The 13665-nt window shown below is 41.3% G+C and overlaps 1 protein-coding gene and 1 non-coding gene across 2 annotated transcripts in view; one reads left to right on the forward strand and one right to left on the reverse strand.

Annotated features, from left to right (window-relative positions):
* DNTTIP2 (deoxynucleotidyltransferase, terminal, interacting protein 2) overlaps positions 1-7099 on the forward strand; it is a 12701-nt gene extending 5602 nt beyond the window's left edge. Inside the window, exons 4-7 of the mRNA XM_004689522.2 lie at positions 1872-1967; positions 2970-3134; positions 4549-4658; positions 5661-7099. Coding sequence (XP_004689579.1) covers positions 1872-1967; positions 2970-3134; positions 4549-4658; positions 5661-5754 — 465 coding nt within the window. The 3' untranslated portion in view covers positions 5755-7099. The remainder of the gene's footprint in view (positions 1-1871; positions 1968-2969; positions 3135-4548; positions 4659-5660) is intronic.
* A 5851-nt stretch (positions 7100-12950) lies between these two features.
* On the reverse strand, positions 12951-13035 carry TRNAR-UCU. Its single transcript is given in 2 exon segments — positions 12951-12986; positions 12999-13035. It is a non-coding gene; the product is annotated as a tRNA-Arg (tRNA).
* Positions 13036-13665: the final 630 nt, after the last annotated feature.

The following is a 13665-nucleotide window of genomic DNA, read 5'->3' on the forward strand; positions in this document are numbered from 1 at the left end:
CCTCCGGGGCAGGCGGGGATCGAACTCATGAGGAAGTGGCTTGAGCTTCTTAGTGCTGTGCTTTAACCCGCTGAGCCGCCAGGGAGGGCCAACAGTATTGGAATATTTAACCATCTTGGATAGTTACTAAAATATGCAACATTCATTTAGGAAAAGAGAAACAGATTTGACCGCAAAGCTTAATTTTTTTTTTTAAATTTATTTATTTATGCATATAGAACTGGGGTACAGGCCAGAGGTGCAGGGGTGGTGAGAGGATTCACCAGAACAGAGTGGGGAGCAGAACAGGCCGATGGACAAGATACACTGCTGAGGGGAGCAGCGGGCTGGTTAGGAGAGGTCTGCCGTGCCATGTGGTCACCTCCGGGGCAGGCAGGGGTCGAACTCATGCAGTAGTGGCTTTGCTTCTCAGTGCTGTGCTTTAACCCACTGCGCCACCAGGGAGGGCCTGCAAAGCTTAAAACTTTAACGACTAAAAAACACTTTAACAAAGAAAGTAAAAGACCATTGGTTGCTACCACTAAAATAAAAAGTACATTTTTACAAATGAATTAGAAAGTAGCCCTATATAGGTCCCTCCCTGATGGCACAACAAGTTAGGACATAGCTCTGCAAGCTGGCTGCAGTCACTTCAGGGCAAGTTTAATCCCTGGCCCTGGAGATGACCCATGTGGTGTGGCAGACCTCTCCTGTATTACCCACTGCTCCCCTCAGCAGTGTACTTGTCAGCCAGCCTGTTCTGCTCCCCACTCTGTCTCTGGTGAATCTTCTCACTGCCCCTGCACCTCTGGCCTATACCCCAGTTCCTGTATGAATAAATAAATCGTAAAAAAGAAAGGAAAAAAGAAAATAGCCCTATATAAAAACGAAAACAATGCAGGAAAGTACAGGCAGTTAACAGAAATATACATGGCTAAAAATAAATTAAAAAATGATTGCAACAGCAAATAAAAACAGCCATAAAACTCCCTTTGACAACATACAAGAAGATAATACCCAGTGTTGCTGATGATGTAAAGAAAAAGGCCATTGATTAATTCTTGGTAAGAGTTTATGCTGTTTGAATGAAAAGTACTCTGGCAGTACCTATCAGAATTTAAACTGCACATTTTGGAATCTATTTTAAGGAAATAATCACGATTGCCAGAAATGAGTTTTCTAATGTTTAGTGGGAAAAAAGATGGACACTGTTAATTTTGTATGGGGGAACTTGTGCATAACAACTATTAAAAAGAATGAAACTGATCTTTATATGAATTGACACTGAAAAATAATCTAAAAAATCCTGTGAAAGATTTGTCTAGATAGGATGATCTCAGTCATATTTCATACAAAGTATGCCTAAACAAAATCTTAAGTTGCTTCTCTTGTTAATAGTCTATTACCGGGTCTCTCTGGTAGCACAGAGGTCTAAGTTCAGCACTATCACACGACAGCCTGAGTTCAACCCTGGGCCAGGCAGCCGACCCACTTGTGGCGCAGCAGACCTCTCATATCTCCCCCACAGTTTCCCTTAGTAGTGTATTTCTCTGGTGAATTCTCTCACCCCTTGCATCACTGGCATACACCCCTGTTCTATGCTAAAAAAAATTTTAAGTCTAGTCAAATGTAAATCTAATGTTCCACTTTGTAGATTGTATTTAGGAAAATTTTGAGATGAATATTGGTTTTGTAGATTTCCTAAAAAAATCCTTCAACTTACCCCCTAAAACATTTTTATTGTGCTATAACTTACAAATTTAAGGGCAGGAACAACTTGCATTTTATGTCTGTACATGAAGAAAGCTAATATATTTAGAGTAATCCTCAGTAAGAGGTAATTCTTATAGAAGGCAAAAGTATTGAAGACTTGTATGACATTATTTTAATAGCTACTGCAGAAATCCATCATTACTCCGGATTTTGAAAAAAATGACTGTGTCCCGCCCTATCGTGAATCCAAGTATCAACTTCAGAAAAAACGCAGAGTAAGTACTATGACTGATTGCTTAGAATGTTTAGATTGTTTGACTAATATACTTGTGTAATTCAAATACATATATATCCAAACAGTTATTGCAGATATCTAAGGACCCATAAAACATGGGTTCTTAACCACACTTTACGTGAATTTTCACAAAGCCGATGTCTACAAAGTATTGCACATAGAGCTTTTTCTCTTATAGTGAGAACAGTGACAGCCAACTTAGAAGGGTCACTGTGGGCCTCCTGGCTTGTTGACACCTCACTGAAGACCAGGGGCTCTGTTGCAGGCTGTTCTGGGAACTTTGTGTACCAGCGAATAAAAATCCCCAGTCTGTTTAGTCTTGGAGATGAGAAGAGAGAAACTATTTTCTTTAGTAAAAAATTTGGGGTTGCTTCCATTTGTCATTTCAAATAATAACCATAAAGACTATCAAGAGGACTTGGAGAAAATTGGAAAATGGTGCTCTAGTAATGTCTTGTCACTGGCACATGGTAGGCACTTGATAATGCTTGCTGTGTGAATGGAACAAAAAATAAAATTAAGCAAATAACTTGTTAGGAGTTTTTAAAATAAGTGATTTTATTTTAGAAATACACTAATTTCAAGGGAGGTCTAAGACACCTGTTTTAAAACTTAACGCTTACAGAAGAATCCCAGAATTGAAAATGTTTTTATACATTATCTCTTACATAGACTATTTTATGCAATAAAAATTGAAGATTCTCACAATCTATAGTTCTTACTATGAGATAAGGTAAATTTCAAGTAACCGTCATTTATGAATTGATGATTCTAGGCCTGCCTAACCAGAGAAATAATTTTTTTGTAATTTTTTTTTCCTTTTACAAAAGGTGAACCTGAAGATAAATCCATCCTGTAAAACAAAGAACTTAACTTGTTTTTCATTAATGAAATTTTCTGTATGTAGGACTTTGAGAGAATGAGGTATTTTGTCTAATCTGTGTATTAGAGTGGTTACTTATTTTTGATACCTGAATTTCAGAAAGAGCGCCAAAAAACAGCAGGTGATGGTTGGTTTGGTATGAAAGCTCCAGAATTGACAGATGAACTAAAAAACGACCTCAAAGCACTGAAGATGAGAGCCAGCATGGACCCAAAAAGGTTTTACAAGAAAAATGATAGGGATGGCTTCCCCAAGTACTTCCAGGTATGAAGCAGACAGAATAATTGTGGTGACATTCTGTGGGTTTTGGGAAGTACTTTGTGTTTACTCTTGAAATAGGTGACATTTACAATTCGTGCGTCTGATTATGTCTTGTAACAATAGCCAGAACCCAGTTCAGACAGACTTTCCATATAGAAAGCTGGGGTTACACAAGGTCACTGGGGTCCAGGTCAACGCTCTAAAAATTATGTAACCTTTAAGATGGGTGTATCCTGCACGAACAATTATTAGCCTGGTAGCAAGACGCTGCAGGGTAGAGGAAGGAAGAGGGATGGTAGAGGGGCACCTGCTGTTTAATTCTGAAATGAAGTTAAAAGTTGGTGGTCAAAGTATTTTCAGATGAAAGCGCATGTGATTCATCCTCTGATAGTTCCCAGGTTCATTTTGTTCTTGACACTCAGCTGGATTGCTCCAGGTCTCTTCTCCCTGCTTGTCCATCCTCCCTATTGAAGCCTTTTTTTTTTTTTTAGATCTGTTCATGTTACATCTCAGTTTAGTGATGTCACAGGTATTCAGCCATCTATCTCTTCAGTGATTCTTTATGACCTGTAGGATTGTCTGTACCCCTAGTGTGGCCCTTCACAGTCTGTGTTCACCAACCCTTTTATTACAGCATTCTTAAACATCATCTGCTCATTCTTAGAATATATGGGTTACTCTTGGCATTCTGACTTTGCATATGCTTGGCTTTGCCTTGTTCGTGGTAAAGTTTATGGTAAAACTTTGCTATTACCATACTAATGGAAATTAAAATGTCATATTCTGCAAAGTTTTCTTACCCTCCTTTTAAACAGCACTGGTCATTTAGTCTGCAAAGTATCTATAGTATTTTGTTCAGCATAACATTGTGTTAAGCTTTAATTTTTTAGTTAGCCTATTTGTGGCTCTCCGTTAAAACTGGATTCCTTGCCTTTGCTTCCCTAACTTCTAGCCTGGTACCTGGCATGTAGCAGACACTAGCTTTTACTTGGAGATACGAACACATGCAGAGTGATTGCTAAGTAGGTTCTAAGTTGACAGCATTTATGAAAACCTAAGAGATTGGATTAGGTATGAGGTAGAAATTATGTCTCCATTTCATTGAATTGGGAGATATATTTAAGAAAAGAGTTTATATTATCTGTCCCACTTTTATTTCTGCTCACACTGTTCATCAGAAATCTAAATTACCTAAGTGGAATTTTGGAACTGTTATAAGCACTAATAAAGAAGTGTTTATTAGGACCAGTATGCCAGATGAATTAGTTGGCTGGTTTTTGCTTAAAAAGGATCAGAACTAACTTACATGTAGACTTGTATTTTGCATTACTTCCTATAAATGTGCTTTGCTTGTTAAAGCTACCCTGAAAGATGAAAACAAGTTATTGCATGACTTATTTCAATTGATTGTTCATAGATTGGAACCATTGTTGACAATCCTGCTGACTTCTACCATTCACGAATTCCGAAGAAACAAAGGAAAAGAACTATTGTGGATGAACTGCTGGCTGACTCTGAGTTCAGAAGGTAACCAAATTTGTTTCGCTGTATAATATGGATGCTTGTCTTCAGACTAGTGCATAAATTTTAAAATACATTGTAAATGTTTTTTCAGTTTCTTAATAGTAGAACTGTCTACATTTTGGATATGGTAATTTATTGGTAGGGACTGTGTGCGTTGTAGGTTTTTTAACACTAATCCTGGTCCTGGCCTCTCATCACTCTATGCCCAGAGTACCCTTCTCTCCACTATTCTTAACAGTCAAAAATGTGTTCAGACAGCTCTATGTCCCTGTGACAGCTCACAGTCCCAGGTTAGAGCCACTGCTTTAGAGAGAAAGTTTTTAACTGGCTGATGGATGATGAGCCTATAGAGAAGACTAGAAAAGAATAGCCAAGGGGTCACTAAGAAACCGGGAGAGCAGTGTCACATGTCAGTGGAAGAACATACTATAAGCAAGAGTAGTTAATAGGAATAAATGCTGCTGAGAGGTTAGATAAGAGAAGACTCCCTTTGGATTTGGTTATGTTGTAGTCACAGTAACATTGGCAGTACTTTTAGGAAGCAAGACTGGAGAGGACCAGAGTGAGTTGAAGGTGAAAATAAGTGGAGAAGTTTGGTTATTAAAAATGAAGGAAGTGTCTGAGCTAGTGGACGTGGAGTTCAAGGGTTTTTTAAGGTGGAAGCAATCTGCATTTGTTTTGATTGCCTTAAAGAAATTGTATATATCATAAGAGACTAAAAACATACCTAATAGAAACCTCTGCTGGACTCCAGATTGGTTTAATAGCAAAAGTGAAAACATTTATCAGGGATTTCTAAAACGGTAAAGGACACAGGCATGGAAACAAATTTAACTTGTGACTTAACACTTTTAATGGGTGTTGGTCAACATTATTTAAAGAAGTGATACTCTTTTCTCACTTAATACTCTTTCTTTGGAAATCACATCCCTATAGAACTTTACCCAAAGACTACTGATGTGTGTCACACATATGAACTTAAAAGTATTGTTTTTCTTTTATTAGATATAACCGAAGGAAGTACTCAGAAATCATGGCCGAAAAAGCAGCAAATGCAGCAGGGAAGAAATTTCGAAAAAAGAAGAAGTTCCGTAATTAAGATGCACCAAATCACAATATTTCTCCTTTATTTATTTACTAAAAGATGCTTTTAAAACTTGCAGCGTCACATAAATTACCTTACTAGACCTGTTAATATAGGACTCTTATTTGGAAAAAATTTTTAAATTTGAGAATAAATGACATGCCTGTTGGAATAAAACAGGTGTGTCTGTCACAGAAGTATTAGTGTTCGCTAACATTCAAAAAATTTACTATGATCAAAGAGATATAAACAATATATAGGGATATGTGTTTTGGGGGTGATGGTAGACGAAATGGCAGTTTGTCATCTGCAAATCAAGATCCAGAAAATGGGTGAAGCTGGGGTACAGAAAGCTGTTGCCAGGGGAAAAGTCACAATTGAAACTAAAGGAATGATATAGCAAGTGCTGCCAGAGCCCATGTTGGCATACAAAGAACTTAATGAAGCTATAAAAAGGACTGAAGCAATGTTTTCCATCCTTGGCAGCTGAAGCAGAGGAACACTTGGTTTGTCTAATGTCACTGTTGTGTTCCAAGTGAAGTAAAATTATCTCCATGACATAAGCATCTATGCTGGTTAAGCCGCTTATGGCACTCAAGGTCCAGAGTGTTGGTCATATATTAATGCATTTTGGTGGGTTGTTACACCCTTTATGTTGTACATGGGACCTCTACTACCCACAGTGCTACTTGCTTTAAGATGCAGTAAATGTGAAATCTTGTGTTTCATACTTAATCCTTGGGATCGTAAACACCTAGTAATAGAACTGACAGTAACATCCACAGGACCAAGGGGAGTGGATGCATCTGTTCTTTTATAGAAAAACTTTTATTCCAAGACTTGTTTTGCCTGCTGGGTAAGGTAAGGACCCTCTATGAAAGTGTGAAATATTAAAACAAGGGTAACAGTCAATTTAACTCTTCGTGCATTCTTCCAGGAGGAGGTACCGTTTGCAAAACATTCCTTCAACTTAGTATTCAGAGTTGTCATTCAGTATGATGTTCCTCTTCACACACGGAGAACTGAGGACTGACCGAGATTTTCTCGGTCACTTAAGATGTGAATCAATTTATCTGCTGTATCATTTTCATGATGATTTCTGAGTTACGAACAGGTTGAATTACTCAGAAATGCAAAACTGCAGTTATGACAAGTATTTGCAAGAACATAGTGTGTATTATAGGTATAAAGAGATTAGTGACCTATAACCTTTGCCTCAAAGAGCAGCACTAGAGCTTTCTGGCTTGCAATGCAGTGATGGGAAAAGAGTACTAAATCCAAATCCAGCCTTTTCTTTAACTCAGAGATTCTCATGGGTGTTCTGAGTATTTTAACATCCATACATTTTTTGGTTCTAGATTTATTTTTTGTTATTTTGTAAGTTACTTAAATAACTTGGAGCTAGAGGTTTAACAAAGGTAAAATAACCTTATTCAGTGAAATTAAATGACATCATTTAACAAAAAAAATTTTTTTTAATTACCTCTATTAACATTTAAGGTATTAGAACTAGTAATACATTACCATCTTCATTTTAAGGTGATCTCCACATTTTTTTTAATCTTCAAAATCAACAAAATTGAAGGGGAGAAGGTAGAAACTGTCCAGAAGAAAGTTTCTGAATGTTCCTGGACTTTGCAGATAACTGAATATATTCAATAATGAATTTATTTGTCTTGCTTTTTAAGCAGTACATTGAGAAACAGGTTTAATAGCTGGTTTGTGTTACTAAACTCACTTTACCTATTGGGATTATTAAGGCTTCATGGTTACCAGAAAATACCTGGATTCCTTTAAGTATACAAAACTGCCTTCAAATTGGGTTACTATTAGGGAGGAAAATGTATCCAGATGGGGGTGGAAAATTGGTAGAGTGGTTAAAACATTTCAGATCATGAATTTACAATCTTTGTGGGTGGGAGACCTAGGCTCTATAGTCTTTTAGTCTCAACTGCCAATCCTAGCCAGGGAAATACCCATGTTTTTAATCTGTCCTGAGATTTGGCAAAGTACCCTGCAGCTGTCTCTGGGCTGAATTTCACTGCTGTCACAACCCTTTAAATTCTGGTTTCTCCCCACTGAATTCATTCATTCTGCAAGTCATCACTACAAAATGCATTCTTATGCATTATTTAAGCCCCAGGGTACAACATTGAAGGAAGGAACCCCTATACCCAAGTTGCTTACAGAAATATAGTGCACTTCATCTTCCCAGGGGGTCCCCTACCCCATACCTATGCTCAGTAGCTTATATCTACTTCACTCAGCCAGCCAAAGCCACCTAAGGCTGCCTTACTTGTGACCCATCATCTGCAGAAACTTGCTACTTGAATCTCAACTACCCACATGCAATGCGTATTTTCCTGATGTCAGCTCCTCACAACAGGGAATCTTATGTGACACTACCTTCTGGTCTCTCCCCTATGTTTTCAGCATTTCTGTTATTTGTGCAGTGAATTCCCAGTAATGAGTTTTCCTGCTGCACCTCAAACATTCTAAACAAACCAAACTAGTTGAGATTGAACAGACACTGGGTGCATGCCTGCTACTGTGCCAGGGAGTGTGCTTTTGCCGATTTTGTCTTTGTTTGTGTGGTTAACCACCTAAAATACCTTCTTTGCCTCCATTCCACCCAACAAATACTGTTACCCTTTCAAGTCTATTCAGCAACCAGTACTTGGAGCCTCTAATCTGTGAGGCACTGTGCAGGTGCAGGGGGTGCTCAGGGAAGGAATGAGGTTGCTCTAGGCATCACGGAGTTGACAGCCTGCATTTCTTTTTTTTTTCTTCAGTATTTATGCACACGAGAACAGAGGTACAGGGGGTGAGGATTCACCAGAGACTGAGTGGGGAACAGAATGGGCAGATTTACGGAAACACTGCTGAGGGAATCTGGGCAGGACAGGTGAGGTCTGCTGCACCATGTGGGTCACCTCCCTGGCTGGGGATCAAACTCATGTTGAAGCTGCTGTGAAACTAGCTTTGTAGTGCTGCACTTCAACCCACTGCACCACCAGGGAGGGCCCAGCCTGCAGTTCTTAAAAAAAAAAACTTCCCCAGATTTTCTCCACCGATGTATACTCTTAACTATTTCCATTTGATTGTTTACTTCTGCTTTAACAGGCCTAATATTGTACTTAGTGAATACCAGGCACTGATCTACAATTTTACATATAAAACTTTTAATGTAATTTAATATTTATATGTTATTGTCATGTATGTATGTAACAGGCAAACCTTTAGGTTACGTGCTACAGTTACCCGCAGTTTTCTAAGCTAAGCAACTGAGACACAGAAGTAACCTAAGGTCATAGCTTGCAAGAATAACTCATACATTTAGTCCTGCACCATTGCAACCTGCATGTTTCAGCATCAACAGCAGAAACTGGACTTTTTTTTCTTTTTTTAGTTACAGATTGAGCACTTGGAAGGACAAGGGGGAAATCACGATTCCCCCCTTTCCATGGGATATGAATAAAAGTGTACGTGTAATGTCTGAGAAGTCCTTCAATGAAGGGCGAGCCTGGAGTAGGGCCCTTTTCTGTCCCTTTATCTCCTTTACACTCTAGTATGCTGCCCTTACAGACGAGAGCAGGATCCACCACCTGAGAACAGGAAGTAGAAGCTATATTTTGAGGCTGCGAGGATAAGGGGCCTGGGTCCTGCTGTCATTTCCTGAAAGCAAACCTGTCTTGCCAAACCCAATGTTGACATTGTTTCCTATTACTTGTGGCCAGAAGCAGTCCTAACAGGACCACCAGTCCATGTCTCTGTGGCCCCACACTACATTACACTCTGAAACACAGTCTGACTTATATTCCTCTCTAACATGGTTCCCTTGTACAAAGCCAGTATTCAAAATACATGTTGAACTGAAAATAAATGAGGTTATGAAATACTGAAAAAATGCCGAGGCATATATGAGGTTCCAGATTAGGGGGCTGAAATGAACTGGCCCTGGCCCTGGCCTAGAGTCTCTGCCACAGGTGTCAGTAGGTGGGCGTGTCTCTGCTCAGGGCAGCTCCCACTTTGTCAGTACCTTCCTGGAGTCCTGAGTGTGTGAAGTGCAACTGTAAAATGAGAACAAAGAAAACAGGCCCTCAAACATGACCTCCAATTCCCTGTTCATGCTTTTACCTCTTCCCTCTTCTAGTTTACTCCGAAGAGCAGGAGTTTTTCCATTCCGAAGCTAATCCTTCGCAGCAGACCTGTATAAAATGGGGTAATTCATGCTTCTTAGTACTTGGGGGCTAATTAGGTGGCATGGGTTAAAGATACTGGCCTAAAGCTAGTGTTTAAAGAATGTTAGATGTTTAACCTTGTCATTCCTTTCCCTAGAGGAAACCATAAGTAGTTGATCACTTTTTCCTGGTTTTCTTCCTGTCTGGCTCTTGGTCTCTTTGGAGAACTGCCTTTTTTGCCCTTTGCTCTATGTTTCCTCTTCTACCCTTAACCAGACTCTGCATACACCCTGTACCACCTCATCTATATGCAGGAGTAAGTGGCAGCTGTAGGTTAATGAATTTTTCATCCCAAGCTTAGACATGTCTCCTAAACTACAGACACTCCCCCCCCTTTTTTTTTTCTTGCGTTTTCTCTCCCTACATACCTCAGTGCTGGGCATTGTATATCTAGCTGCCAATTATATATCTCAAGGTTAGTCCAGAGACTTCAAACTGAAACCTAAAATTTATTTGCCCCAAACCCACTTTCCTTTGTTGTCTTCGTGACTATTTCAGCATCTACCCATCTGCCCTATGAAAAAATGGAAATTCAGATTGTTCCCTCCTTCTATACATCCCTTAAGTCATCAAGTCCAGTCATTTAGGCCTTTCTTAAAATCTCTGCATATATTATTTATCTCTGTCCCCAAACCACATTCTAGGTCCAGCCCTCATCCACCTGCCCTGAGCTGGTCTTCCACCCTCTAGACTCCTGTTCTTCCATTGTGGGGACCACAGTGCAGCCAAAGGGGTGATGCAAAACACATCTAATCACAAGACTTCCCACCTAAAAGCTCTTCACTAGTTTCTCACTGCCTTTAGGGTGAAGTACCATCTCCTTAATAGTATACAAGACTTCAGGACATGGTCCCTACTGCAATCACTAATGAGATACCTTGTTTATGTTTCTCCACTCTTCACAGGAAGAGCTCCTATAAGTGTTTAGTACACCAGGTCATTAAATGTTCAGTTCAGAAAATCCTTAATGGATGAACAGTATCAAGGTTGTTTATCTGAAAGTGATCTAAAACTGGTACAGAATACCTTTTCTTCCTCATTAACAGGATTTTTTTTTTTTACCTTTTTTAAAATTAAGTCACAAGAATAAGAGGCTTATTAGAAGACCTTACTGAGCTCCCATTCCAGCATTCTGCTTATTAACTACATCCTCGGACAAGGTAATACAAGTGTACCTACCCTCTGTCAGATGTCTCTTCCACAAAGAGGATAATACTTGGTAAGGTGGTCAGAAACATTAACTGCATAAAATTTTAGGACTTAGAATATAACAAGTGTCATATATGTGCTAATTATTTGCAAGGAGAAAATAATTCAAAAAGAGGTGGGGGAAAATGTTTAGTTGTAAGGGAGGACTGGCCCTACAGGCAATAAATCAGCACAGGTCTGGTGAATAGAAGTTAAAGGTGAACAAAAGGATCTAGACAGCCAAATGTTTATGGGAATGTGGAACATGGTAACAGGCATTTTCAGATTAGAGGAGGAGAGTTCTTTATCAGTGATTGTAGAACAAACTTCCATTTCACTCTTTGTACAAAATGTTTTGAATAAAAACTCAATGAAGATCTAAGTACAAAAACCATAAAAGCACTAAAGTCAAACATGATGAAATGTGCAGTATAGGCCCAAACCTAGAAGCAGTATCAGCTTCTTTCAGCTTAACAGATTCATGGAAAGTAAAATTCGAAACCATTTACCCGTTTTGACTATGAGCAAATAGGTACCTGTTGCTGGTGAGAGTAAAATGGACACAAACCCTGAGAGAGCAATATAACAATATCTACCAAGGAACACAGAACCTTTGATCCAGCAATCCACTTCCTAAGATAACCCACAGGTAATCTTATACCCTAGTGTAAGGTTATGCAAGAACATGGATGTTTACTGAAGCACTGTGTACCAGGAAAATACTGGACACCTAGCTATCCAACTGCTGGGTCTATTAAAGCATTGACATACATGTACCTTGGAACAAGGCAGCTCTCCCTGTATTGAGTGAACATGTTAATAAGGTGGCACACTACCATTTAAGAGGTATATACATCACCTGTAACAATAAGAATGTAGAGGGACAACAGATGTAAAAATACTGACGTTCATAAACTATTTACAAGTAACTTCACTAAAGATTGAATAGAGAATTGCAAGGCTAAGGCAGGCTCAAGGTTGTTTACTTTTCTACACTGGTTAAATTTTGTAAAGTTTTCATGAATTGTTAGTTTCTTATCATGGATTTTAAAATCCCATTCATTTCTTCGTTGATTCGCATTTTGTGACGTAAAACACTCACCTTGTGCAAAGAAAGCTATGAGTTGTGATAATAAGAAGCATAGTAATCCCTGCCCAGCAGCTCCACAGTTGCAGATGGGCAGAGTGGACCTTGGACCTCGGCAGGGAGGAGACTGCCGAGCTTATCGGAAATGCAGATGCCTGGGCCCCAGCTTGGAACCACTAAATTATCCCGAATGACGTCTAGAAATCTGCATTTGATAAAATCTCACTGGGGATTCAGGTACAGGGCAATCTGAGTAGCTTCTGGGCGGAAGGCGCAGTCAATCCTCCAAGCGCAGTTCAGGGTGTAGAGCCCTCCTGTGGCACACGGAGCAGGTGGATGTCACCCTGGGGGTGAGGCAGTTTGCTCCCAACACTGGAGACCCAGGTGTCCCCACTGCGCTGTCCTTTAGGCCAAAATCACGAGGCCTTGCTTCACTGTGGCTTTCTTTTCCTCCGAGCCGCCGCCCCAGGGCAGCTTTTCCCAATTCCTGCACGAGGTTCCGGAGTGGGCTGGGCCTTGGCCCTAAGCCACAGAGCTCTGAAGCTGGAGACACAAGGGATTCGCGCGAGCGTTTAAAGGAGAAAAGCCTGCAAACACCGAATGCGCTAGGACCAAGGAATGGGAAAGGAGCTTTAAACCACACAGGAAAAAAAGGTAGAAAGGTAGATAATAGATTACACAGACAATAAAAAGCGCGACTCCGCCGGGACTCGAACCCGGAACCTTTGAATGCCTTCAGCCTCTAGAAGTCCAATGCGCTATCCATTGCGCCACGGAGCCACCTGTTGGAGTCTCTGCGCATCTGCCATGTTAAGCCAGAGGCGACGGCCCCGCGCCCTCCACTCCATTGGCCCATGTTCTGGGTCGCCGAGGCCGCGGCTTTTTCAGCCCCTGCAGCCTCCACCGAAGGCGAACCGCCAGCACCCGCCCTCCCGCAGCCGCCTCCACCGAGCAGGCGGCCGCGAGTCCACCGCTGCGTCCCGTCGGTCCGGAGGAGCCGTAGCCTGCTCTCGGACCCGCCCTGGGCGCCGCCCGGCCCCGCAGGGCAAATCACGCCCGCGCGCTTCCTCCCCGGCTCCCCGCCTGCCCGGGCGCCCCCGCCTACCGGGTCGGTCCCGCCCGGCCCGGCGATGCAGGCCCAGGCCGGCCGTTGCGCCGTTGAGCTGGGCCGGTGACGCCGGGCACTTACGTCGCACCTTGGGCGGCCGATCCCGAGCGGCGGCCCCTCCGGGTTCCGGGCTCTTCCCCGCGCCAGCGCCCGACCCCGCTGCTGCCAGCGCGCCGCGGCGGCTTCTGTGTGCGTGTTTGTGCGTGTTTATTTGCGCGGGGTTCGCTAAAACCGGGTTTTGTTGTAGGTCGCTCTCCACACACCCAGGCCGAATGTTTGAGGCTTCCGGGCTCTGGGGGACT

This window comes from Condylura cristata, unplaced genomic scaffold, assembly GCF_000260355.1.
Source record: "Condylura cristata isolate star-nosed mole 26May11 unplaced genomic scaffold, ConCri1.0 scaffold00026, whole genome shotgun sequence".
NCBI classification, from domain to species: Eukaryota; Metazoa; Chordata; class Mammalia; order Eulipotyphla; family Talpidae; genus Condylura; species Condylura cristata.